Source organism: Acartia tonsa, chromosome 8, assembly GCF_053477335.1.
Source record: "Acartia tonsa isolate MP-2025a chromosome 8, ASM5347733v1, whole genome shotgun sequence".
Taxonomy (NCBI): domain Eukaryota; kingdom Metazoa; phylum Arthropoda; class Copepoda; order Calanoida; family Acartiidae; genus Acartia; species Acartia tonsa.
Genome location: NC_137267.1, coordinates 49,223,903 through 49,250,594, shown reverse-complemented (window position 1 = coordinate 49,250,594; position 26,692 = coordinate 49,223,903). Strand labels below are relative to the sequence as shown.

The 26,692-nt window shown below is 33.6% G+C and overlaps 1 protein-coding gene across 1 annotated transcript in view; it reads left to right on the top strand.

The window, feature by feature from the left end:
• The window catches only part of LOC145326662 (uncharacterized), a 106,981-nt gene that overhangs the window by 52,672 nt on the left and 27,617 nt on the right, over positions 1–26,692 (top strand). Inside the window, exons 13-17 of the mRNA XM_080170029.1 lie at positions 11,283–11,356; positions 13,338–13,445; positions 13,715–13,756; positions 19,372–19,492; positions 25,623–25,669. Of these exons, the coding sequence (XP_080026155.1) occupies positions 11,283–11,356; positions 13,338–13,445; positions 13,715–13,756; positions 19,372–19,492; positions 25,623–25,669 (392 nt within the window). The remainder of the gene's footprint in view (positions 1–11,282; positions 11,357–13,337; positions 13,446–13,714; positions 13,757–19,371; positions 19,493–25,622; positions 25,670–26,692) is intronic.

Here is a 26,692-nt window from a genome sequence, read left to right as displayed (position 1 = left end):
GGTATTTAATGCAGTAGTATTTTATAACAACAAATTTTAATAGTGTTTGTTTAACACTGCAAAAAAAATATGGCAAATTTTTAACTCCTAGATTAAATAATATCGTTCGCCATTAGCGCTAAAATCTATTAGTAGGACAAACAAACATTGTAGAATGTCAAAATCTAAAAGCCCAATATAGATTTATTTTAATTGAACTAAATTGTATTAATTTTTTTGTAAAATTGCGTAATTACAAGATACTGTTTAAAACATAACCAGATCTATAGTATAAATGTATATACATACAACTACCTCCTTCCTTTTTCAAAGACCTCTTTCGGCTGCTTCTAATTTACTTTCTGTTCCTTGGCTGTGTTAATATAAGCGACAGTATTGGTTGATTTTCAAAGACCCAATATAAAAGTAGCAAAAGGTGGTTGCGAATGGGAGATACAGTCATTTAACCCTTTCTCCCTTTATGTAGTGTTTTACTCTAATAAAACATATCTACATTTTATGACTTAAAATATTGTACCTTTTTGTCCTAGAAATCATTGTTCCCAAAATCAATCAATTAAGACAATATTATCAGCAAAACTATATGGATTTAAAAAAAAACTTATTTGGTTTGACTGAACACTCTGGAAGGAGTTTTGTTCAACAGCTATCTTGAATACAAATTCTCAACAAGAAGAATTTGAATTATAAAAAAGCTGGGTAAAAATGTGTAGATCTGTAAAACTAGGGATGTCCAAGGTGGGGTGGTAAAAGGGTGTTTACCATACAAATTAAAAAAAAAAAAAGATTATGTGTGGGGTATTTACACCCCTAAACAGATTTCAGGAGGGTAATTACCACCATCTAAAAAATTATATTCCCAGATTAAAAATTGTCAGGTGGGTAAAACTAATTTAAATAAATATTACCACCCCCTGTTGAGAATTTTTACCCCCCGTCAAAAAAAAACATAAACGTCAAGATTGATTTGGAATGTATCCTAAGAAGTAAGCTTCTGGATTTTTGACAGTGGGTGAGGATATAACACTAGAAAATAAAATATTAAACAAAAATCATATTCTACAAGTAAAACCTTAAAAAAAATATTTGCGTATCATAATCAGGCCTCAGGGTAATTAACCTTCTACAAGTTAAAAATTAAGTTAAAACTTTAAACCTGACTCAAAAATAGCAATCCCTCTTTTTTAAAATTTCAAAGCATCCATGTGAGTTAAAATTTGAGACTTAGCCCCGCATGCTGAGCCCTGATCATACATAATTATCCTTTTTAAAAGCGAAGCGTTTCTATAATTAGGGTCGGTCAGTCCGTCCGTCCGTCCGTCCGTAACGGATAGCTTTTTTCCGTTAATTTAGGCATGTTAAAATTGTCCTATCGATTTCAAACTTTGCATGATGATTCCTGTAGTAGTTAGTAACGATTTAGAAAGCGTAGCAACTATATAACTGTTACCAGAATGTCTATACGTCCATTTTAAACATGTTGATTTTTTTTAACAACAATTTTTTATGTGATAAAATCATCCGATTAATCTGATTTTTGAATTACTGATTCCTATTAAAATAAGGTACAATGTTTTAAGCGAAGCATCTCTATAATCAAGTCCTAAAAATGTCAGTATGTCCTTAAACAGAATTCTATATTTAAGAAGTTTTTGTATTTATTGTATTGGATTTACGAATAATTTTGTCAAAACTTATGTATTTAAATCTGACACTCTACAAGAGTTAATGTTCGTCTGTCATACCATTTCAGAGCTTCGCTTCTATGGATGTTGTCATTCTTGTTCAATTTTGTTTATAGGGCCTTATATAACATTGCAATAAGGCCAAAAGGCCACATTCTCATATGTGCATATTCAAGTTTAAATTTTGTCAAATGTTGAATATCTATCTACACTCAGGGACAAGGGACCCATGATTCTGATAAACAATACTTAGTGAAAACTTTTCCACAGCCTAATTCCTTATTCACCCTTCTTACCAACTTCCCTTTAGTTTCAGCACAAAACAAGTTTTACGCCAAAATTTGGCCACTAAAATATCCAAATTTTTCATATGGAATTAATTTGCTGGATCATTGCCCTGCTTGTACATAGTAAAATCAACCTTTTTATTATACTTGTATTTTAAAGAATTAGGTATAAGAAATAGATAATAAGGCCCAGTTATTTTTAAAGAAATTTTGGGTTTTAACCTTATTCTAGAAGAGAGAGGGGTTTCCTCAAGTACAGGAAGGTAAAAAAGTTAAACAATTTCCGACTTTTCAAATGGCATAAGTGTTTCGGTACGCATGCCTTGCCGTACACGAAATCTTAATCTCCAAGCCCTCCGAATGACCAACATGTGAATGTTTACAAATGTGTATTTATTACCATGAAAACGGTGAATCTAAAACAAAAATATAAAAATTAATTACATAGTATTAATGGTTTATTATTTTTGTAGATCGAGGTTGCGTGATTTCAATTTAATTAAAAATATAAAATTTCTAAAAAACTTTAAATTGGCACGAAACATATTAAATAGCATCAGAAATTGATAATTTTAGATTCAAATGATCAATAAAATTAAGGAAAATATTCGTATGTCAAAAGTTAGCAGTTAAATGGTCTATTTGTTGAAAAATTAATGTTTTAAATTTCTTCGTAAAAATATACCATACTACACTTATTATTAAGAATTAAAGATAAATTCTTACCACATTATGATGTCAAACTAAGCAGAAGGCTTATTTGAGATATTCCACACATCAGAGCACATGTATATTCAAGCAATACATTATTTTCAAACACGTAGCTCCTCATGTGGGACTAATCAAAGAAAAAGTGCGCGTTTCTTTTGTCTGTTTACAAGCCACGCGCCGCGCGGAGATAGTTAGGAATGCCGCGTAACACACTCATTCTCTAGGAAATTTGGTGTAAGGAAACAGGGATTAATGGGTTTGAACTTGCCAGGGAATACAAGAAAACATACCGAAACACACCCGTCTATTCACTGGGAATCGAACACAATACCTCATCTTTGCAATATGCGTGCAGACAGTGTCCACGAAATCACAATCTCACAACACATAAACCACAAGAGTTTAAAATGTTATGGCCATAAGGCCTAAAATTAATTAGGGTAACTCGCGAATACCACAATAACTCAAACCGAGTCCACTACCACATAAGGATAGGAATAAGGAATGGGAAAAGCATTCAATATACATGAATTGCACATTTACCACTCACACATCTCATTATATCATGGCCTCATAATCTCAATAAAATTAGAATTACAGACCATGTAATTGCGAATACATGAATTAATAATCAATAGTACCTAAACTTCAATTAGGCACCTACATAATAAAATAGGTAAATGATTTTTATACTAAAAATCGCATCGATAATTAAATAATCAACTCAAACTTTTTTCATCAAAAGAAAGAAAGATTAAATAATGACATTTTTTCTACTAAATCTTTTTGCTAGAAAAGAAAAGTAGAATTTCATAAAAAACTTCTCAATAATTAGCATTGTTTCCAGCGGAAAAATACTCGGGCTTACATCTAAACATTTTTAAGATAAGATAGGTAAGATCCTTAAATCTAACATGTTTTAATAAAATAGATACTTAAATCTAAATAAATATGACCATAAAAATCATCAAACATCGGAAAATTAAAATTTCATAATTTTAAATCTTCGTGAATCAAAACTGCGTAAAATTAAAATTGCAATTGAAATATGCAAATTAAATTACCAAAATAAAATAAAAGCTCAATTATAAGAAAAGAACTTCTCTAAATGCTGAGTTTGCAATTTCTCTCTGTTTTAAGAAGAAAGCAACTTGTACATATTCATACAGTCAAAATTAAGGCAATTTGGGGCCTCAGTTAGAATGAACCCCTCAAGATACAAACTAACCAATCTTTAAAATATTAATAATGCCATGTTCCAGCTATCCTGACGGACGTTATGTCTTTCCATCACAATTTTTTGATACTGCATAATTTCCGACAGGATTTCTGGCACAGGGCTCCATCAACTGAAAATAAACATAATTAGTGATGTTTAAATCAAATCAAAAATTAAAGAATCATGAATAATTCAAGAAACTTTAGAATCATCAATCAAAGCAATCAAAATAAAATTATCTTATGCTTTAGTTTTGCCGTTCTGTAGTATGTCTGGCCGAGGTAACAGAGCTAAGATACACTATAGAGCGGTCTTATTAAGCTTAAATCTTCGAACTCAAAGAATCTACTTAATTCAAGGCGAAAAAAAATCTGCATTTTTTCTTTAGGTACATCAGTTAAAAGGTAAATAGTAATAATTTTAATATGCATGCAATATTAAATTATTTATGTGATTATAATAAATCTTAAAGAAATATTTATATGATGTAAAAAATCTCATTGTGTTAATTTTTTATCATATCGAATTTCAATCAAACAAGGATAAAATTGTTTGTATTTGCGTAGGTACCTAGGAAAATTTCCGCGAAAAAAATCCCTGGTCCCGGAAAGACTTAAATCATTGAAAGAACTTGCGTAAACGTATAAAAAACTTAAGTTTGCATTTCAAATGAAAAAATCTTGCATCGATTTGAAAGTTTAAACGAAATTGTATCAAAATTTGCGTTACTTGTAAATCTTAAGAAATGTTACCCATTTCTTTTTAAAAATACTATTGAAGCAGTATTTTAATATATGCGATAAAAATGAAGGTAGAGTTAATTTAAAATATGCATAGTTTATCTTAAATTAATTCTGTGATCTTCAAATAAAATATTAATCAATATTTTAATAATATTACACATCGTGTTCATTATTATAAATGCTAAACATGAACGAAAATATATATACCTAGGAAAATAATTGCTATAAAATACTTTCTCAAGGTTTAAAATTGTCCGAAATCGCTAGGTACGTATATTACTACGAATCTCTGCTCTCGGAACGAAAAAAAAATCTTTACGCGTGGATTAATGGAATCCCAGCTTCCGGAGTGAACAAAAAAAACTTTGTACATGAATTGTTAAGAATCTCTGCCTCCGGAATGAAAGAAAATCTTTGATTTGCTTACAAATTTAAACAAATATCTTGATTTTTTGCGATAATCTTTTAAAATAATAATGAGGAATATCTTAAACATTATCATAATAATATTACATGTTGTGTTCTTTACTTTAATGCATTATTTCATATGAGAATCTGAGAAATAACATTTTTTAAGTAAACGTGAACCATAAAAAAAACTAGAAAAATAATTTGTAAAAAATCTAATTTTCTCAATTTAAAATCTGCAAAAATCATTTCACGAACTTTTGCTTTTCAAAATCATACTTAAAGAAACAAAATCTTTTTAAAATCTACGCATGCCTTGCCGTACACGAAATCTTAATCTCCAAGCCCTCCGAATGACCAACATGTGAATGTTTACAAATGTGTGGTTTGAAAAATTTCAATGACTTTCTGGCGGCAACACCCGCCATATTTCCACCCGCCATTGGCAGGCCTCTTACCCTGCGTCGGGCGGCCAGCTTGGCAGCAACCAAGTCGATTCTTGATTCATAACACCACCAGGGCACGTAATAAAAGTGTGGCTGTCATAAAACTTAGAATCATCTACTGGCTTTTGTCCGGCCAGAACCGAAACTCCCGTCGGCTCTTGTCCGGCCGAGACCGAATTTCTTAACGGCTCTTGCCCAGCTGGAACCGAAACTCCCGTCGGCTCTTGTCCAGCTGGAACTAAAACTCTGATCGGCTCTTGTCCAGCCGGAACCGAAACTCCCGTCGGCTCTTGTCCGGCTGGAACCGAATCATTCAGCGGCTCAACACCCGCCGTAACAAAGTTATCAACGACTACAGTATCGTTACCAATATCATCAGGAATAACTGTAGCACAACTAACATCATTATCAGTAATAGCCACGGCAGCACCCGCCGTAGCCAGGTTGTCAACGGCTGCAGCACTAGCAGAACCAAAAGGTTCATCAGCCGCGTTACAAGCAGAACCAACAGGTTCAATAATAGCATCACAAGCAGCACCAACAGTCGGCTGCGGCTGAACATCTGAGCAGACAACATACCTACTCTTTGCTAAACCATTAGCACTAACAGCAAAATATCCAGATCCAAACAGGCTGGAGTAAAGCATGGTTTCTCCTACTGAACGTACAGAGTAGGGAAACATCGATGGGTGCAGGTGCCCTACGAGCAAATCAACCTGCCCATCAACCAAAGTAAAATCTTCAGGTTTCATATCAAACAAAACAGCTGCCTCCATAGGATTTATGGAGCAGATCGCCTCTTTTGGACCAATGAGAGGCACTACCACAGGTTCTAATATGTGATAATTCTTGTGTCGATCAATTAAACATAGCTTGACCGTCGGGAGACGTTTAACTTCACCGTCAGCTAGAGAAATTCTTGCTGAACGTCCAGTAAAAGGTAACTGAAGTTTATTAACAAGTGACTGGGTTACCATTGTGGTAGTTAAACCAGTGTCCCACATAGCGTTCACTGGGACCTTCTGGCGATTAATGTCAACGACGTCTAATTGTTGTAACATTAACATTAGGTTCGCCTCAGGGGAAGTATGTACTTCATAGACGGCGGCAGCCATATCAACACTCTCATGCAAAAGGTTGTTATGGGCCTGACCACAATTGTCCACTTTGCAGCCGCCTATTACATCTGCCTTCGGGCAATCCGCAGATTTATGCCCTTTTTGCAAACAAATCCAACAGCATCCAGCACTCTCCACAATACTCTTCCTGTCTGACACTGACAGGTCATGAAATTTTGGGCACTTGTAAAGTAAGTGCATCTCACTACAGCCATTAACAAAACATGACTGCTTCATCTTAGATTTACCAGGTTTACCTACGGCGGTAGCGGCTGTCGCAGGGTTACCTTTCTTCTTAGAGGGGGTGTCCATATCAGTCGAACACCTCATTAAAATGGCGCCACGCTGTTCTTCAATAATCTTTAACAGCTTTGGGACGTTTGGGACATCCATCGAGCCCAATGATAAATTGAGCTTATCTTGAAAATCACGTGGCAACTTCTTGGATAACATCTCAAGAAGTATCACAGTCAACCACTGGCTAGTGGTAACTTCATCATCTTCATCATCTTTAGTCAGCTGCTCCAGCTGGCTAACTGCTCCGCCAAACTCTGCTAACACAGTCACAATCTGGTTGGAGTCCGACGGTTTAGACTTCTTCTCCCATTGGTTGAAAAGGCAGAGCATCTGACGTGTTTTGGACTTAAAACGTGCGTCAAGGTAGGCCCACTGAGATTCATGCGATTGAATCTGAATTAACTGGAGTCTCAGCTCTTTATTTTTACAAACCTTTTCACTGCTCAACAATAACTGTAAATACGACGGGTCTTGTCCTACAGTAAGCTTTTTAAAAGTGTCTTTGAAACTTACATAGGAAGCTTCCAGGCCGTCGAAGGATGGAAGAAGACGTTCGTCGACACGATTCATATATCCTGGCGTGAACATAGAACCGGCGACGAACTGTGGTGTGCCAAACGGTGACACAAATGGCGATGCTGTCGAGGCACCCGCCGTCGTCGTGGGTGGCTTCACAGGTTCAAGCTTAACCTCAGCCAGACGTTTCATCAAAGCAGACAAAGTGTTTATAATTGCATCAGGCAAGGGAAAGTATGGCCCTTTAATAACTTTCACAATCTTCAAACATCGATCATAAAGTTCAGCCTGATGGTTAGGCAAATTATCACCAACAACATCAACAACACTTTGAATGTCACTAAGCTCTTCTATAGCATCAAGAGCGTCTTTCAAGGCACTATAGTCTTTTTGTACAGTAACTATATCAGAATAAATGTCACTAAACTCATCAAGCTCTTGGATTCTCAAACCAAGCTTGCTAAAACCGACCATGATGCTGTCAAATGTCTCGAACTTGTCATGGACAAGGATTGATTCCTTAGTGAGATGTCTAACATTAAGTTCTGAAGTATCACTGACCAACTTCATCACTCTATTTAGCTCACTGGTTAGGGCATCAACGGCTGGACGCAGCCGCTTACTCAACTGTTCACCTTTATTCTTTTTAGGACCCATAATTGTCACTAAAGTTAACTGTACTGATTATGACTATAATAATAATGTGTGGTAAGGTATCACAACCAACACATTCACAAAACTTCACAGAATGTTCTTAGCTGCATCTGTTCTGTCTCGTTTTCATTGTTTCGGTACGCATGCCTTGCCGTACACGAAATCTTAATCTCCAAGCCCTCCGAATGACCAACATGTGAATGTTTACAAATGTGTATTTATTACCATGAAAACGGTGAATCTAAAACAAAAATATAAAAATTAATTACATAGTATTAATGGTTTATTATTTTTGTAGATCGAGGTTGCGTGATTTCAATTTAATTAAAAATATAAAATTTCTAAAAAACTTTAAATTGGCACGAAACATATTAAATAGCATCAGAAATTGATAATTTTAGATTCAAATGATCAATAAAATTAAGGAAAATATTCGTATGTCAAAAGTTAGCAGTTAAATGGTCTATTTGTTGAAAAATTAATGTTTTAAATTTCTTCGTAAAAATATACCATACTACACTTATTATTAAGAATTAAAGATAAATTCTTACCACATTATGATGTCAAACTAAGCAGAAGGCTTATTTGAGATATTCCACACATCAGAGCACATGTATATTCAAGCAATACATTATTTTCAAACACGTAGCTCCTCATGTGGGACTAATCAAAGAAAAAGTGCGCGTTTCTTTTGTCTGTTTACAAGCCACGCGCCGCGCGGAGATAGTTAGGAATGCCGCGTAACACACTCATTCTCTAGGAAATTTGGTGTAAGGAAACAGGGATTAATGGGTTTGAACTTGCCAGGGAATACAAGAAAACATACCGAAACAATAAGAATGGAACTTTGGTAAATTATTTTAGATCCATCCATCCTGGCAGCCAAAAGAGCTTTCCATAATCCAGATACATATTTAAAGTTGACTAAAAGTACCCAAAGACATTTTTTGGCTTTTTTTTCTCCAAACACAAAAATGCATTGATAATAAGTTACCTAGGCTAATTTTTTTAAAAAGTCGGTTGACAGGTATACTTGGTACAAGAATGTTTCCAAATACCTATAAATGTCTTATCAATGTGGCTTCGAAACCGATTTATATCCACTGGATTAGAACCGGTCCTCAGCCATACTGAAAAATCATGCATAGCATCGTATTATAGACAATATGCCACTAATATTGAAATGCAAATCATAAAATTAATGCCAGTTTTTTTAGCCCAGGCCTTCTTCCCCTAGAGGCAAACAAGACAAATCTTGCAATTTATCATTTTAATATCCGCGGAAAGAGGATTATAATACAATGAGATAAATAACTATTACTGAATACCTTGTTCTGTCCTGTGCTACCAGCTTGCTGCTACTATGATACTCATGTACATCTAAGTTTGAATTGGCAATTGTAAACTTTAAATTGAAATCAACACCCTAAGTAAACTCTGTGCAATGAAAGATGGGGCGGAGTGCTCATACAAAGTTGTGGATAATTAGTAGTTTGTATTAGGAAGTGATGTAAAATATCCGTGGATATTATGACATGAAAAAAAAATTTAGCTTGCTAACATTAACTTTATTTATTGGTCGTTTCGTTCATCCAGTAGAAGGGGAAAGGATGGGGTTAAAGGGGGATCGTTATTTTAGCCAGCTACAAGGTTCACTTGATTAGAATACATGATAAACTGGTGTAAGATCCCAGTAATTATACAGGGTGGGGCAAAAAAAAACGGAAATATTTTAAACGGCTATAGCGCCAAAACTTCTTGACCAATCAGGACGTTTTACCCCACTATAAAAAGCTTAGGTAATGACATTTTTGCCTATAAAAATAGTTTGGCGATAGTGTACTCCGAACTGTACGTGCATATGTTCAATTAGGCAGATTTGAATTGCGCCATAGTTACTCAGGATTCTCGACTTGGGACCACTAAATCTTATCTCAGCCCATTGTAGGTGAGATAAACTTGAAACTTGTTGGAGATACTGTTAGATACACAAAAAAGACACTAGAAAATACTAGAGGTCTCAATCTTAGCTGGCTTGGCCATAATACTCCGACTAAGTGAATCATGGTATATTGGAGATGTTAAAAACGTTAAAATCTTGAAAATTTCTCGGTTCTTGACTTCAGGGTCCAATATGAAACCCTAAAACTAGTTTTAGACTATGGGTTGCGCTGACAACCCTAGCTAAATCTTTGTGCCATTTCCAAAAACGTTTATAACGTCGTTCTAGCTCTACTGTGGCCCAAATGAGAGCCACCGTGTTAAGGACCTAAGTTTAAACCAAAATTGGAGGGGGTCGCAAGAGGGAATAGTTATTTTACCTTTTTAATCATAATGCTTTACCCCCTACCTAATGGAAAATGGGATCTACTGCAGTTCACGGTAAAATATTGCTGGTAAGGAATAATGCCAAAAATCTATGAATTTTAAAGGCTGCTAGCTGCCAAACGGCTGAACGTACTGATCATACCCGCACACCATTTTAAGCGGCATAAGAAGGCCTACAAATAATCTGGAATAGCCAAGATTCAATGATGCATAGGGAAAGCTTCACTGAAGAAAAAACGCGTAAAATAGGCATTTTTCGCGCATTTCTCTGCACTACGAGATAATTATGCATTATTGATTTATGGCTATTCCAGATTATTTGTAGGCCTTCTTATGCCGCTTAAAACAGTGTGTGGGCATGATCTGTACGTTCAGCCGTTTGGCAGCTAGCAGTCTATAAAATTCATAGATTTTTGACAATATTCGTTACCAGCAATATTTTACTGTAAACTGCAGTAGATCCGGAAAATGTGCCCCCTCCCTAACAAAAATTAGCTTGACCACCTTTTTATATATATTTTATGAGATCATAATCTATTGGATTTATTATAGAAATATGGTGCTTAATTTTGGTAATATTAAAGAAACATATGATATTGAAGATATACTAAATTAGTTCTCTTGTTAAGAAGTTACTGCAAATTTTACTTACAAATCAACAATATTAGAATATTAGCTGGATTACAACCAGTTTTCAGTCATAATAAAAATGTATGTATAGCATCGCATTACAAACAATTTACAAACCAGTTTTGTTAGCCTGGGCCTTCGAACCCTAACAAAACTGGTTTTAATTTTGTAATTTTAATTTTACTATTCGCGGAAATTTGTCTCTAATACGCTGCAATAAATAATTTACCATTTTTTTAGGGAATTTTGTTGAGTTTAACAAATCCCGAGGATAAAGAAAATTATCTTTCTTTGGAATTTCTACAAGGAGACAGGTATATAGTTTAGTTTACTTTCAATTCCAACCATCATAATAAGAGTATTAAAGCTACTCTTTATTTCTATACTAGCGGCTACGCCCCTAGAGGCCTCTAGTGGCACTTTGAATGTTTTTTTTATTTAAAATATCTAATTACAGAAATAATTGGTTTATGTTTCGTTGGAGTCTCTTTTTCGAGAGGGGTAATTTTTTTTCTAGGGGCGATTTCTCCTGATAGGGTGGTGGTACCCTCCCCCAAAATAGTTATAAACCTTCCCAGGACTTATGAGAAGCTACCCTGTTAAGGAGAACCCGATCGGTTCAGCGGTAAGCGAGATCCTTCGGTACAAACACACAAACACACAGACACACAAACACACAGACATCCTGTTACTTTAGTATAAGGATACCAGGGTCGTGCAGAAGGGTAGTATCCAAAATATGATAACAATAAGTATAACCCATCTTGTTGTCTGTAATACAACCCTCTCGATTTTGGCTAAGAGGTGTTTCAAAATTTTTAGGTGCACCTCACGCACCCCGCAGGCAAAAACATCTGCACCAATGGCTCATACTTTAGTCTGTCATTACATTCATGTATTACTTTCAATCTTATGTAAAGTACAAAATGAAAATAATAACTTATGAAATTATAAAATCAATTTGTTATAGAGAAATATTGTTAATTTTTTTCTTAAACTGAAGAAAATTCCAGGAGTCAAATATAATTGCAAAAACTCGACTTTTTTTCCGAAAACAACGATGCACAAAAATGAGTGTTTATTGTAAATTTGACCTTCACAAAGCGTTTAATCATGTATTTTTTATTTTGCCCGGGTGTAGAATATTGATTGTTTTCTTTAATTCTGATAAAATCAAATATTAATGGAAAACAAACATGATTCTATTCATCTCATCTGGATGTAATTGTTAACAAATTTATTTTGTGAATCTGAAGCGCAGCTACAAATTGTGCAAGCTACCCAGCTACCTATCTATCTATCAATATATACATCTATCTATATTAGATATTATTTATCTACCTATCAGTATGTATATACATATATATATTAGTGAATCTGGAGCGCAGCTACTTATTTTCAGCTACCTATATATCTTTCTATGCTAGTGAATCTTGAGCGCAGCTGCAAATGGTGCAAGCTACCCAGCTACCTACCTATCTATCTATCTATATACCTATTTATCTATATTAGTGAATCTGGAGCACAGCTGCAAATGATGCAAGCTACCCAGCTACCTATCTATCTATCTATATACCTATTATAGTGAATCTGGAGCACAGCTGCAAATGGTGCAAGCTACCCAGCTACCTATAAATCTATCTATCTATTTATATACCTATTTATCTATATTAGTGAATCTGGAGCGCAGCTACAAATGATGCAAGCTACCCAGCTTCCTATCTATCTATCTTTCTATCTATCTATCTATGGTAGTGAATCTGGAGCGCAGCTACAAATGGTGCAAGCTACGCAGCTTCCTATCTATCTATCTATGGTAGTGAATCTGGAGCGCAGCTACAAATGGTGTAAGCTACCCAGCTACCTACCTATCTATCTATCTATATTAGTGAATCTGGAGCGCAGCTGCACATGGTGTAAGCTACCAAGCTACCTATCTATCTATCTATCTATATTAGTGAATCTGGAGCGCAGCTACAAATGGTGCAAGCTACCCAGCTTCCTATCTATCTATCTATGGTAGTGAATCTGGAGCGCAGCTGCAAATGGTGTAAGCTACCCAGCTACCTACCTATCTATCTATATTAGTGAATCTGAAGCGCAGCGGCACATGGTGCAAGCTACCCAGCTTCCTATCTATCTATCTATCTATATAAGTGAATCTGGAGCGCAGCTGCACATGTTGTAAGCTATCCAGCTACCTACCTATCTATCTATCTATATTAGTGAATCTGGAGCGCAGCTGCACATGGTGCAAGCTACCCAGCTACCTACCTATCTATCTATCTATATTAGTGAATCTGGAGCGCAGCTACAAATGGTGCAAGCTACCCAGGCAGGTCAGAAGAAGATTGGTATTCCTATTACTGTACCTCTCAACGAATGGAGCTATCTTGCCATAAGGTATATACATTACATTTTCTTAATCATTACCTTAAACCAATTTGACATCATTGGGAAAAAATCATTTAAAAAGGATCTGAAGCCAAAATACCATGGAAGAAAATAAATATATATCCCAAATGATATGATACACAAAATTACCTCTTCCGTAGATTAAAAATATTGATTAAAAGTTTAAACAATAATATTTGGACCAATAAATTAGAATTCAATGCAAGTTTTTAAGGCAGCAAATGAATACTTTAAAATTAATTTATTCTATGTTTTAGTGTTGATGCAAATGACAAAATGAAGTTCTACTATAATTGCAAGTAAGTCCAATTTAATGGAAGCGTAGCTTTCCTATAATCGTAAGATTTTGTAAGTACATCAGTTAGATATATGTTATCAGAATAATATATTCCAAAAGAGGTTGGTTGCTTTCCCCTCACAGGGTTTAGTGTCCACAGTACCCACAACCCTTAATTACTTATTGTTAAGATCAAATAGAAAATTATTAGAGGTGGTGATAGTTTTTTTTCTTCCATATGCCTAATCCATGTGGGGTCCTAACTTGCGAGTGCTCTAAACCTGTGGTGCTATCCCCATACATAGTTACATTTATTCTAAAATAAGTGTGAGGGAGCGGGGTGGGGCTATGTGCTCGACTAAGCAATTTGAGGGAAACCGCCAGCTAAGCGCAGCTATTGCAGGCCGCATCTAGTCCTAAAATTAGTGTGACTCGGTAGCGGACGCACATTGTAGGTTCAAAAGTCTTACAGCGGCTCTGAGTAAAGCTGCTAAGTGCTGGATTTAATTAGGTTGGTTAGTAAATTAATAAAAAGTTCTCTACATTTAAGTCTATTACTTATTTAATTTACTTTAACTTTTAATTTTACACCCCAAACGTTTATCTGATAACAAGGATGGCAACATCCATAAGTATCGAAGCTCAAAAATGATTTAGAGTTATCGGGAAAAATATATAGAGAGCAGTGTCATACAATAAACATTAAACTTAGAATAGGGAAATCTCTTTTAAAACCTTTTAAATCACGCAAACTTTAAAATCATGTAAACTTAAAAATGTAGGCATCGATCTAGCACCGCAATTAATAGACAAATCTTAATGAAACTTGATGGAAAAATATAAAATATGAGCAATCCCTTTAATTTTAGCCATTAATTCTGAATAGGAATAGAGAAAACCATGAAAACCTAAAAATCTAGGAATCGATCTAGCACCCCAAGTTATTGACAAATCTTAATAAAACTAGGTGAAAATATGTAGAATATAAAATTAATTAATCCCTTAAAATACTGAAAAATCATGTATAACATTGTATAACACAGACATATTTCCACAAATACTAAATTAAAAATATAAGATTAAAACCGGTTTAGTTGGCCTCGCAGAAAGTTATACATTTTAAAAAACAGATTAGTTTGAACACAGTAATAGTTGAGGACAACAAATGGTCAGACTAGGCACATCCAAGCTATTGCAGTCAACCAACCCTTTCATTACATGACCTTTCTCTGGAAGACGTAATCTTGATGAATTTAAAGTCAATGCGTCCCATCCTTATTACGACTACCTATTAATATCCGGAATCTGACATAGCAGCAGTAGCCTTAACCACTTTAGTCGTAAGTTTTACCTCAACGACATGATTTTTCACTATGGCTAAAAACCGGTTTTAATCCATTAGATATTAAATGGTTTCGAAGCCAAACTGAAAATGTAATTATAAATATTTTGTTCTAGAGTCTTATTTTAAACGATTACATCATACCAAGATGTTTATATAATAGTACAACATACAATAAAATTTACTTGAAAATTCAAATATAAAAAATAATTTTCCTTATCTATAATACAAAGTAGAATGATGTCTGTCCGTCCATCTGTCTGTCTGTCCATTTATATCTCTGTAACTACTAAACCAATCGGATTCTACTCTTCAGGGAATATACCTACTGGTCCTGTGATGATTAAGGCTATTTTCTTGGAGGGTGGGACACCCCCAACCCTCCCTCCCAAAAAAATCCCCCCGAATTCTTTTTTTATGAATGTTTATAAAGTTTTTACGAATTTTTATGAATTTTACAAATTTTACGAATTTTGTAAGTTTGCCATTTATTTGCGAAAATTTACGATCCATTCGCATTTTTTTTGGCTGGGTAGGTAATAGAAGATGTAATTAAACCTCTTGGGGCAAAGCCCCTAAAGGCTAGGGGCGAAGCCGCTAGTAAATATAAAAGTAACAAGATTTGTGTATGTCTGTCTGTGTGTACCAAAGGATCTCGAAAACTGCTGAAGCATTTAAAATTTAAATTCAATTTCAAGTTGTAAAATCATTTTTATTGCAAGAGCTAACTTTTTTTTTATCATAGTCTGTTATTCTTTTCAATTAGTTTTATTGTCTTAAAATCTTTAACATTAAACCAAAAATACTTTGCTTCGCTGCTTTTGGATAAAATCTACCTTTTACTAGGGTTGGGCCGGATACTTTTTTGGCCGGATACCGGATACCGGATATCCAGCTGATTTCAAATGCCGGATACCGGATATCCGGCTGATTTCAAATGCCGGATATCCGGTAACCGGCCGGATATCCGGCAAATATCCGGTTATCCGGCCAAATTACCAGATATTAAAGTAGTAAAAAAAAATTTCTTCAGAAATCATATATAAACTTACATAAAGTTAAACTTATACAGAAAAAATGTTCTTCTAGCTTCAATAATAAAAAATTTATAGCCATTTAAGATTTTAAAAAGCAGAGATTTTTGGTGTAAAGTATAAAAAATTATAGAGCCGGATATCCGGCCGGATAGTTTCAATATCCGGTATCCGGCCGGATATTGAAAAGGGCCGGATATCCGGCCACACCGGATATCCGGCCCAACCCTACCTTTTACTCTACTGTATGAAGTCTGATATTATCTGAGAGGGAGGGGACATTGGGTTGTTTAATACACTAGTCCCCAAAGTTTTGTATTAACATTTTCTTATTCGTTAGCTAAAAAAATTTGGGGACTTTTATTGAATTTTAATTAATTTAGTGTCCAAACTTTTCAACCTCTAATTTTAATCTACAGATGGGGTAATTTTGTGTATCATCATTGTGGATGTAGATTAATTTATCAGCCATTGTCTTATCCCTTTAGATCCCTGGGTATTACATATATAAATGTGTGTTGAGATGTCCATGAAACTTTTAATAAAATTTTGCAGCTAAATTTCAAAATTTTCTCCATCTCGCCTTCTTTCCATCTCAAGGCAAAATTAAAACTAAATAGCCAGGGATATTTAGAGGTAAGACAATGGAAGATCAAATGATATGCATTCTCAATGATGATAAACAAAATTATTCCTTCTATAGATATTTGGGCACCCCTAGTTTGTCCTCTCCATCCCTGTAAATAGTACAACTATAAATAATAGTTGTGTAATAGTTATTTCTCGTATTAATTCGAATCCGGTGGATAGGAACCGGTTCTCATCCATACAAAAAAAAACTATGTCTAGCATCGTATTATATCCAGCTTTCTACTAATATAGAAATGTACAATCATAAGATTAAAACCAGTTTTTTAGCCGGTGCCTTCGGCACCTCGGGGCTAAAAAAAACAAGTTTTAATCTTATAACTCTACATTCTATATACGCGGAAAGCGGTTTATAATACGATGAAAGAAAAAACTATTTTCGCATTTTATTATAGACAACTTTCCGCGGATATTAAAATAAAAAATTATAATCTTAACACCAGTTTGTTAGCTTCGATAGACTGAGAAACGGTTCTAATCCAACGGAAATTAATCGGTCTCGAAGCAATACTAGAATTTTGAAAGTGTAGAGTTATGCTTACTCTACTAGTGAATTTTATGATAACTTTAAAGTAAGTTCTCACTGTTAAATGTAAAGTAAACGGCTTTTCTGTGGCTATAAATTTTTTTTTTTTTAAGCCGCCAGCTTATGCGCTGTTGAATCTTAGAAATAATTGACAGCTTCGAATTATCCAAAATTGCGGTATATAATGCCAATAAACGTATCTGCGGCTACGGAATGTGTTTAATGTGAACTCTAAATTATCTCTATCTTTTTTTGTAAAAAAAAACGTCTACTGTATTCTTAATGTAACAAAAATATAGTCTAATATAAACACTAAATTACCTCTATCCATAATGTAACAAAAATATAGTCTAATGTAAACTCCAAACTACTTTTTTCCTTATTGTAATAAAATATAGTCTAATTTAAACTCTTAATTAACTCTATTCTTAATGTTACAAAATATAGTCTAATATGAACTCTAAATTACCTGTATCCATAATGTAACAAAAATATAGTCTTATGTAAACTCTAGATTACCTCTATAATTAACCCTTAACGGTCGGAGAGGGAGGGGCGTTTAACGCCCCCCCCCCCTTCCGTTTTTTTCTATCTCATTTTCTGTGTGTGAAAGATAAGAGCCCAAACTGCGTGACTTTTTAGGTATATTGTGTATGACACATAACTGAGAGTTGGAATTTTTTGAATATCTCCATCCTGGTGGGCACAGGAGGCCAGCAAACCTGGCAGGGCCATCCAGGTAAAGAGCAAAAATATTTTTTGACTAAAACAAAGCATTTTATCTTACCAAAATACTAAAATATCCTCTAGTATTACATCCTGATATGAAATACAGGTGTTCAAGTCAATTTTAGGTTCCAGGTATGATCCTGCAGGTCGTGATCCTCCAGATCTCCAGATATCTTTAAAAGACTCCTGTGGCCGCAATTTTTGACTTAGACACGTCAAATTTTAAACTTAAGCTTTCCTTACATGTCTATATAACGTATTAAAATTTCATTAAGATCCGCCGCTGTTTTCCCGCCGACTAAGCGGCTGTCAGCTGCTAAGTACAGCTGCAGCCGCTGAAATTTTTGTTTTAATATTTCTAATATAAAATTTATTTAAAGATAAACATTTTCTAGAAAAAAATAATTCTTCTAGCTTCAAAAATAAGAAAATTACAGATGTTTGAAACTTTTAAGGAAAAAAGGACCTAAAAACAAAGGTTTTTAAATAAAAGTGTAAAGGAAGCGAAAATTGACTTTGACTTATAAAAGGTCGTAAATTCATTATGAAACAGGGGACTTTCACAATTAGCCCTCTAGCTCTAATAGGAACTGAGATAATAGAGGAGGGGAGGCGTTGAACGCCCCCCCTCCCCGACCGATTAAGGTGCGGCAAGGGGCCCGACTGTTAAGTGTTAATGTAACAAAAATATATATAAATATAAATGATGACTCTAAATAACCTCTATTTTGTGAAACCATACTAAACCATACTTTGATATGAAAACTATTGGGCTAAAGCTTTGAAATGTAAATCTTTCAATTTCAAATAGAAATATTATTCCACTTATGCTGAACATCTAGTTTAGATAGATTTATAGATAGATAGATAGATATATATTATATATGTATATAGATAGATAGATAAGCAGATTGATCAATTGTTGTCAAGTATTGTGTCATGATATTTTATCCATGTTAAAATTGTCCGTCCGTGAAGTATAGCTTGTTACTTGGTAAGGTTAGAATTGTCCAATGGATTTCAAACTTTGTCTGACGATTCCTGTCACTTTAAGTTATTATTTAGAAAGCGTGGCAACTCTCTAATTATTACAAGCATGTCCTTTCGTTCATTAAAAATAAGATGATTTTCAACTTTTTTGACATTAATTTTTTGCATGATGTAATCTGATTTTTGTAATAATAATGATTCCTAGGAAAACAATATTATAAGCAAAGAAACTCTATTATGAAGTATTTAAAAGGTAAGTATGTCCTTAAACAGTCTCTTGTATTCAAGCGATGTTTTGCAATGTATTATGCTTAACTTTTAACGAGTGCTTTGCTTTTATGGAAGCTATCATGTTTATTATTATTCAGATGGGTCACAACTCTAACAAGCAGACTTAATATCCACAAAGAAAATATTGGAACTACCAATGAAACTAGAAAACTACAAGTTGGGGAACATCCAGATGTTGCTATTGGCTATCTCTTTCAGGTATAGATAGATAGATAGTTTGGGAACATCCAGATGTTGCTATTGGCTATCTCTTCCAGGTATAGATAGATAGATAGTTGGGGAACTCCAGATGTTGCTATTGGCTATCTCTTTCAGGTATAGATAGATAGATAGTTGGGGAACATCCAGATGTTGCTATTGGCTATTTCTTCCAGGTATATATAGATAGATAGTTGGGGGACATCCAGATGTTGCTATAAGATAGCTCTTCCAGGTATTGATAGACAGATAGTTGGGGGACATCCAGATGTTGCTATAAGATAGCTCTTCTAAATATAGATAGATAGATAGTTGGGGAACATCCAGATGTTGCTATTGGCTATTTCTTTCAGGTATAGATAGATAGATAGTTGGGAAACATCCAGATGTTGCTATAATATAGCTCTTCCAGATATGGATAGATAGATAGTTGGAGGACACCCAGATGTTGCTATTGGCTATCTTTTTCAGGTACAGATAAATAGATAGTTGGGGAACATCCAGATGTGCTATAAGATAGCTCTTCCAGGTATTGATAGATAGATAGTTGGGGGACATCCAGATGTTGCTATTGGCTATCTCTTTCAGGTATAGATAGATAGATAGTTGGGGAACATCCAGATGTTGCTATTGGCTATCTCTTCCAGGTATAGATAGATAGATAGTTGGGGAACTCCAGATTTGCTATTGGCTATCTCTTTCAGGTATAGATAGATAGATAGTTGGGGAACTCCAGATGTTGCTATTGGCTATCTCTTCCAGGTATAGATAGATAGATAGTTGGGGACATCCAGATGTTGCTAAGTGCTATCTCTTCCAGATATAGATAGATAGATAGTTGGGGAACATTCAGATGTTGCTATTGGCTATCTCTTTCAGGTATAGATAGATAGATAGTTGGGGAACATTCAGATGTTGCTATTGGCTATATATTCCAAGTATAGATAGATAGATAGTTGGGGAACTCCAGATGTTGCTATTGGCTATATCTTTCAGGTATAGATAGATAGATAGTTGGGGAACTCCAGATGTTGCTATTGGATATCTCTTCCAGGTATAGATAGATAGATAGTTGCTAAGATGCTATCTCTTCCAGGTATAGATAGATAGATAGTTGGGGAACATTCAGATGTTGCTATTGGCTATCTCTTTCAGGTATAGATAGATAGATAGTTGGGGAACATTCAGATGTTGCTATTGGCTATATATTCCAAGTATAGATAGATAGATAGTTGGGGAACATCCTTATGACCAACAGATATTAATTATATCAAAGCTTCGCCATTTAAGGTTTTTGGATTTATTTAAGCTAATCCGGTATATCAAGGGAGGGAGGAGACATTTGAATGTAAATTATGCTGGTACCCAAAGTTTTATAACCTCGTTATCTCATTCGTTTGCTCAAAAACTTGGGGTTGATTTCAAACTAGTAGTGTCCTAACTTTTCGACAAATAATTTCGATCTACAATCTAGTTTTGTTTATCCTAAATGGGGATGTCTATCAATGTCTTATCCCCTAAGATCCCTGAGTGAGTTTATATCCATCTATCCATCTAAATTTAAGTATGGCAACTTTTCCTAACTTTTTAACGGATCTAAATGATTTTACAAAAGTTTGTTCTGTGATGACTAAAACATTTTCCAGTATGGTTTTGAAACCGATAGATTTCCGCTGGATTAGAACTGGTATTCAGCCATACTGAAAAATTGTGTCACTGTGGGCTAGAATTGAATCAAGACAAAAGTAAGTGCCGAGCCCTGGGACCTATGTATGGTGAAAATAGACATAAAACCATGATGATTCCAGGTAAAACCAAAATATTTCAGCGGGGTCTTTTTGTTTTATTTCAATTTTAAGTTCTGAAAAAAAAATGAAAAAAATATGAAAATCTTTAATAAAAAACAAACAAAAACTGTTTTTCAAAATTTTTTTTCACTAAAAGATACAAACAACTTATATACATACTATAAGCTTTAAAAAAATCAAAATTTTCAAATTTAGGACTGCCTTTCCAAGGTTAGAAGAAAAATCCTAACAACGAATTCTAACATATTTCTGATCAACATAGCAATAAAACGTCTTTTGCTAAATCTTTAACATCAAAATTAAATAGCACTTACTAAAGACTTTTTTTCATTTAAACTTATACTTTTTACATTATTTAACTTTTAAGATTGTGTTTTTTTTTAAAGAAAGGTTGCGTGATTTTTTTTCTCATAATTAATTTATCTTAATATGCTGCATTATAAGTGACTGACATTGTAGGCTGTGATGGCTTAGAAAACTCAATACCAGTTTTGTTAGCCCAGGCCATCGGCCCCTCGGGGCCTACAAAACTAGTTTTAATCTTTTTATTTTTATTTTACTATCTGCTAAAAGCTGTCTATAATCCCATACAATAAATAACTATTAAACATACCAATTAAAGTGAAATAGGGATCTTAAGGGATAAGACAAAGGATGATAAATTGATTACTCCTTCTGTAGATTAATATTATTGGTTAAAAAGTTTGGACTTTGCATGTTTTAATCATCAAATCATTAATTAATTCATAAATTATCAATAAAACATACCAAGACTAATAGTATAAACCAAACAATCAAGATGAAAAATAAAGTTCCCAAAGTTTTTGAACCAATGAATGAGAAAATATTTATAAAGAACTTTGGGTACCAGCAAATTTTACATTCCAATGTCCCCTTGATCCATATTAAGTCTACCATTTCATAAATTGAAGAATTTATTTATCAGTATAATTTAATTGTAAACAACAAAACAACAGGGAAGAAGGGGACATAAGAACTGTAAAGATTCTTAGAAATAGGAAAAGTTTTCTTTTGTGTGGACACTGCTAGTTTGAACCATCCAATTAAGATTTAATAAAAGACCAGTTAACTAATTAGATAACGTGTCTATAAAAACTTTTGGTACCAGTATAATTTATAGTCACATGCCATACTCGGCGAGGGTGAGGTAATAAAGAGTAGCTCACTTGTGACAGCGGGTCAAGGTATAATATACTTGAGCGTGGAGCTTAATAGCCCTAGTAGCTAAACAAAAGTGTTTCATCCTTCTTCATTACTACTTAGGTCCAAACACTAAGAAACAATGGCTACACAAACAAATAAACAGTCACATTTTTCCTCCCTTCTTGCCGATTTGCATGCATTTATCATGTATAAAATCAATTATTTATCATACATTGGAGGTAGGGGGCTTTGGACTGTTTATAACACTAGTCTAAAAAGTTCTATAATAATAATTTATTATTCGTTGGCTTATATTTTAGTAAAAATATTTTGTTTTGTTTATTCTAGGTTTTTTAAAAATGAAACTTATATGGAATGTGTCCCAGAAATAGAGAGGACAATTGACTGTTTGATAAACTAGTCTCTAAACTTTATAAAGACATTTCTTATTCTTTGACTTAACAACTATGGGTACTTTTGAATAGTTTTGTTTTTGTCTGTTTTCAGGGGAAATTTAATTTGTATAGCAGCTATTCAAGACAGACGGCTGCATTTTTTGTGAAGATTCCCTAAACAATTTACTTTGTATATCAGTCAAGGTCTATAAATATTAAAATTATAAAATACGCAAGAAAGGTTTCAGGATTTAAAGAAATTCTTTTTAAAACTGCTTGTCCATATTCCCATCTCATCCATGTTATTGATGTTGTCATCCTTGTTTCTTTCTTTCAGGGATCTTAAGGGATAAGACAAAGGACAATAAAGTGATACATGTAGATTTCCACAAATTATGACAAGGAAACTAACCATTTCTTATGTAAAATTATTGTTTGATTATATGTTTGTAAAATATTAGTTTGAAACCATTCCATTAATTTTAGTAAAAGTACACAATTTTTTTGAGCTAACGACGGTACTGGTGTGATTTACATCCCAATGTCCCCTCCCTCTTATAATTAGCAAAATAAATTTTAAAACGGCATTCTGCTTTTCAAAACAGGATATTTAAATAATTTGTATGATAGAACAAAAGATCCTAAAACTCTAGACAAAAAGTAACAGGATGTCTTGCTGTCTATATATAAGTGTATGTTTAACGAAGGAGGGAGGGAGTGAACTGGACATAGAATTGTAAATCATATCCAAAGTTTTATAAACACATTTTCTCATCCTTTTGATAATTTATGAATTGATTAATGATTTGATGGTTCAAACATGCAAAGTCCAAACTTTTTAACCAATAATATTAATCTACAGAAGGAGTAATCAATTTATCATCCTTTGTCTTATCCCTTAAGATCCCTATTTCACTTTAATTGGTATGTTTAATAGTTATTTATTGTATGGGATTATAGACAGCTTTTAGCAGATAGTAAAATAAAAATAAAAAGATTAAAACTAGTTTTGTAGGCCCCGAGGGGCCGATGGCCTGGGCTAACAAAACTGGTATTGAGTTTTCTAAGCCATCACAGCCTACAATGTCAGTCACTTATAATGCAGCATATTAAGATAAATTAATTATGAGAAAAAAAATCACGCAACCTTTCTTTAAAAAAAAACACAATCTTAAAAGTTAAATAATGTAAAAAGTATAAGTTTAAATGAAAAAAAGTCTTTAGTAAGTGCTATTTAATTTTGATGTTAAAGATTTAGCAAAAGACGTTTTATTGCTATGTTGATCAGAAATATGTTAGAATTCGTTGTTAGGATTTTTCTTCTAACCTTGGAAAGGCAGTCCTAAATTTGAAAATTTTGATTTTTTTAAAGCTTATAGTATGTATATAAGTTGTTTGTATCTTTTAGTGAAAAAAAATTTTGAAAAACAGTTTTTGTTTGTTTTTTATTAAAGATTTTCATATTTTTTTCATTTTTTTTTCAGAACTTAAAATTGAAATAAAACAAAAAGACCCCGCTGAAATATTTTGGTTTTACCTGGAATCATCATGGTTTTATGTCTATTTTCACCATACATAGGTCCCAGGGCTCGGCACTTACTTTTGTCTTGATTCAATTCTAGCCCACAGTGGTGTATAACATCGTATAAGAGACAATTTTCCACGAATTTTAAAATAAATACCAGTTTTGTTACCCCGGTCCTTGGGCCCCTTGACTCTTGAGGCGCTAACAAAACTACATATATCATTTTAATATCTGCGGAAAGCTGTCTATGATACTACACAATAAATAACTATTATAAAAACTTTGTTTGTTGATGACTAAAACATTTTACTTTTTTTTGTTTTAAACTTTAAAATTTTGTTCCCCTTAACATTTTAAAAACTTTTAACTGGATATTCAAAGTTTCTCAAAAATAGCCAAAACCATCCACAGACCTAGGCGAAGTTTCCCTAAAATGGAGAACTGCATCGGTTTTGTGAAATCTTAATCTACAGAAAAAAACCTTTCTACTTTTCCTTATACGATAAAACACAAACAAAACGATTATTTGATTATTTCTAATTTGAGCACAATTTATGAAATTTTCTTCAAATATTTTATACAAGAAATTTCAGCATAATTTTTGAGAATTCAAATTGCTGACTAATTCTTTTTGCAAATTTTTAAACAAAGAATCAAACAATAAATGTATAAGTATTAAGTATAGATGTATAATTCAAAGAACTACATGTCCCAGGTGGTGCCGGGCGACCCTTCTCATTTTATAGTAAGTTACTTTCTTTTGTAGGCTGTGTTTTAACTTTCGACGCTATTAGCTAATATCAAAGATCCAATAAAAAATCGGGACAGAGTCCTTAAGAGTTACATATAGCTAATGCCCTCCATATTCCTTTACTTTAAGAATTAAACTTGTATTTTAACACAATGTTGATCTCATAATTTGAAAGCAAAAATAACATTAATGTTTTCTAAAAAGTATTTCCAGTTTTGAAATCGATTGATATTAATTTTATTAAATCCAATTCTCAGCCATATTAAAAAGTTATGTATAGAATCATATTACAGACAGTTTTCCACGAATATTAAAATAAAAATCATAATATCAATACCAGTTTTGTTAGCCCGGAACTTACAAAACTGGTTTCTGTCTAATATTTTTATTGCGTTATATGATGCGTTAAATATGTTCCATGTTATTTATCTATAGGTATTTACATGCTTTCTTAGAAAATCCAAAATAATTTAATGATATGTTTTAGGGAGATATAGAGCAGATTCTAGTGTCAGAATATCCGGAAGATGTCAGGTTAGTCAAAGTTTTACAATAATGTTTTCGTATTCCGTGGCTTGAAAACTTTTGGGACTTTTGAATGGTTGTCTCAATTAGTGGAGCGTTCAAACGTTTCAACCAAGTATTGTAATCTACAGAAGGTGTAATTTTGTGTATTAGCATTGTAGATGTACATCAATTTATCGGCCATTGTCTTATTCCTTTAGATCCCTGGTAAACAATATACAATGAATTGGAAGATACTAAAGACGTTAAAAACAATACAAACATTTTTCAAAAATAAATCATTTGTGAAATACTCAATTAAAATGGTGCTTTCCGTCAAATTGTCTACTGAATCTCCCTTGCCCCCCTTCCCCTTGTTTTCAAATAAACTGAAGATAAGGGGGAGGAAATATTTTTTCTGATATGCCTAAACCTTGCAGGGTGCCCTAACCCTGCAGTATCAAATATGACCTCATCCAACCTGACTTTAAAATAAAAAGAAAAACTGACCCCCCCCCCCCCTATTTGGATTGATTTCAAAATATACAAAGTAGAACGATGTTTGTCCGATCGTTCGGATGAGTTATCCGCTTGACCGATTAGTTTGAATTATTAATTGAACATTTTTTTCTATTTGGGAGGTTTATTAACCCTAAAAGTAAAAATACCCTTCCATCCCCAAAAAAAACTTTGACTTCCGTGATTATTAAAATAAGAATTCCAAAATATAAACAGTGGCGAGCACAGCGATTCACCAGGAATGTGTGAAATCATTAGGGGGTGATGAAATGGGAGGAAAAAACTTTCCTAATTTAAATGTACAGGGTGTTTTTTTTTAATAAGACAAAATATTACTTAATTTAACCCCCTTGCCATTGACAGAAGTTAATGATCTATATCTCAATTTCTTCATTGGGTTGGGGAGTTTTGTATAAGAAAAAAAAACTTAGCGATTTTCTACAAATTATGCCTTAAAAACCGGATTTTCCAAAGTACCTATTTTTGGAAGATTTTTGGATCATGACAAATTTAAAGGGTGTGCAAAAATGCATA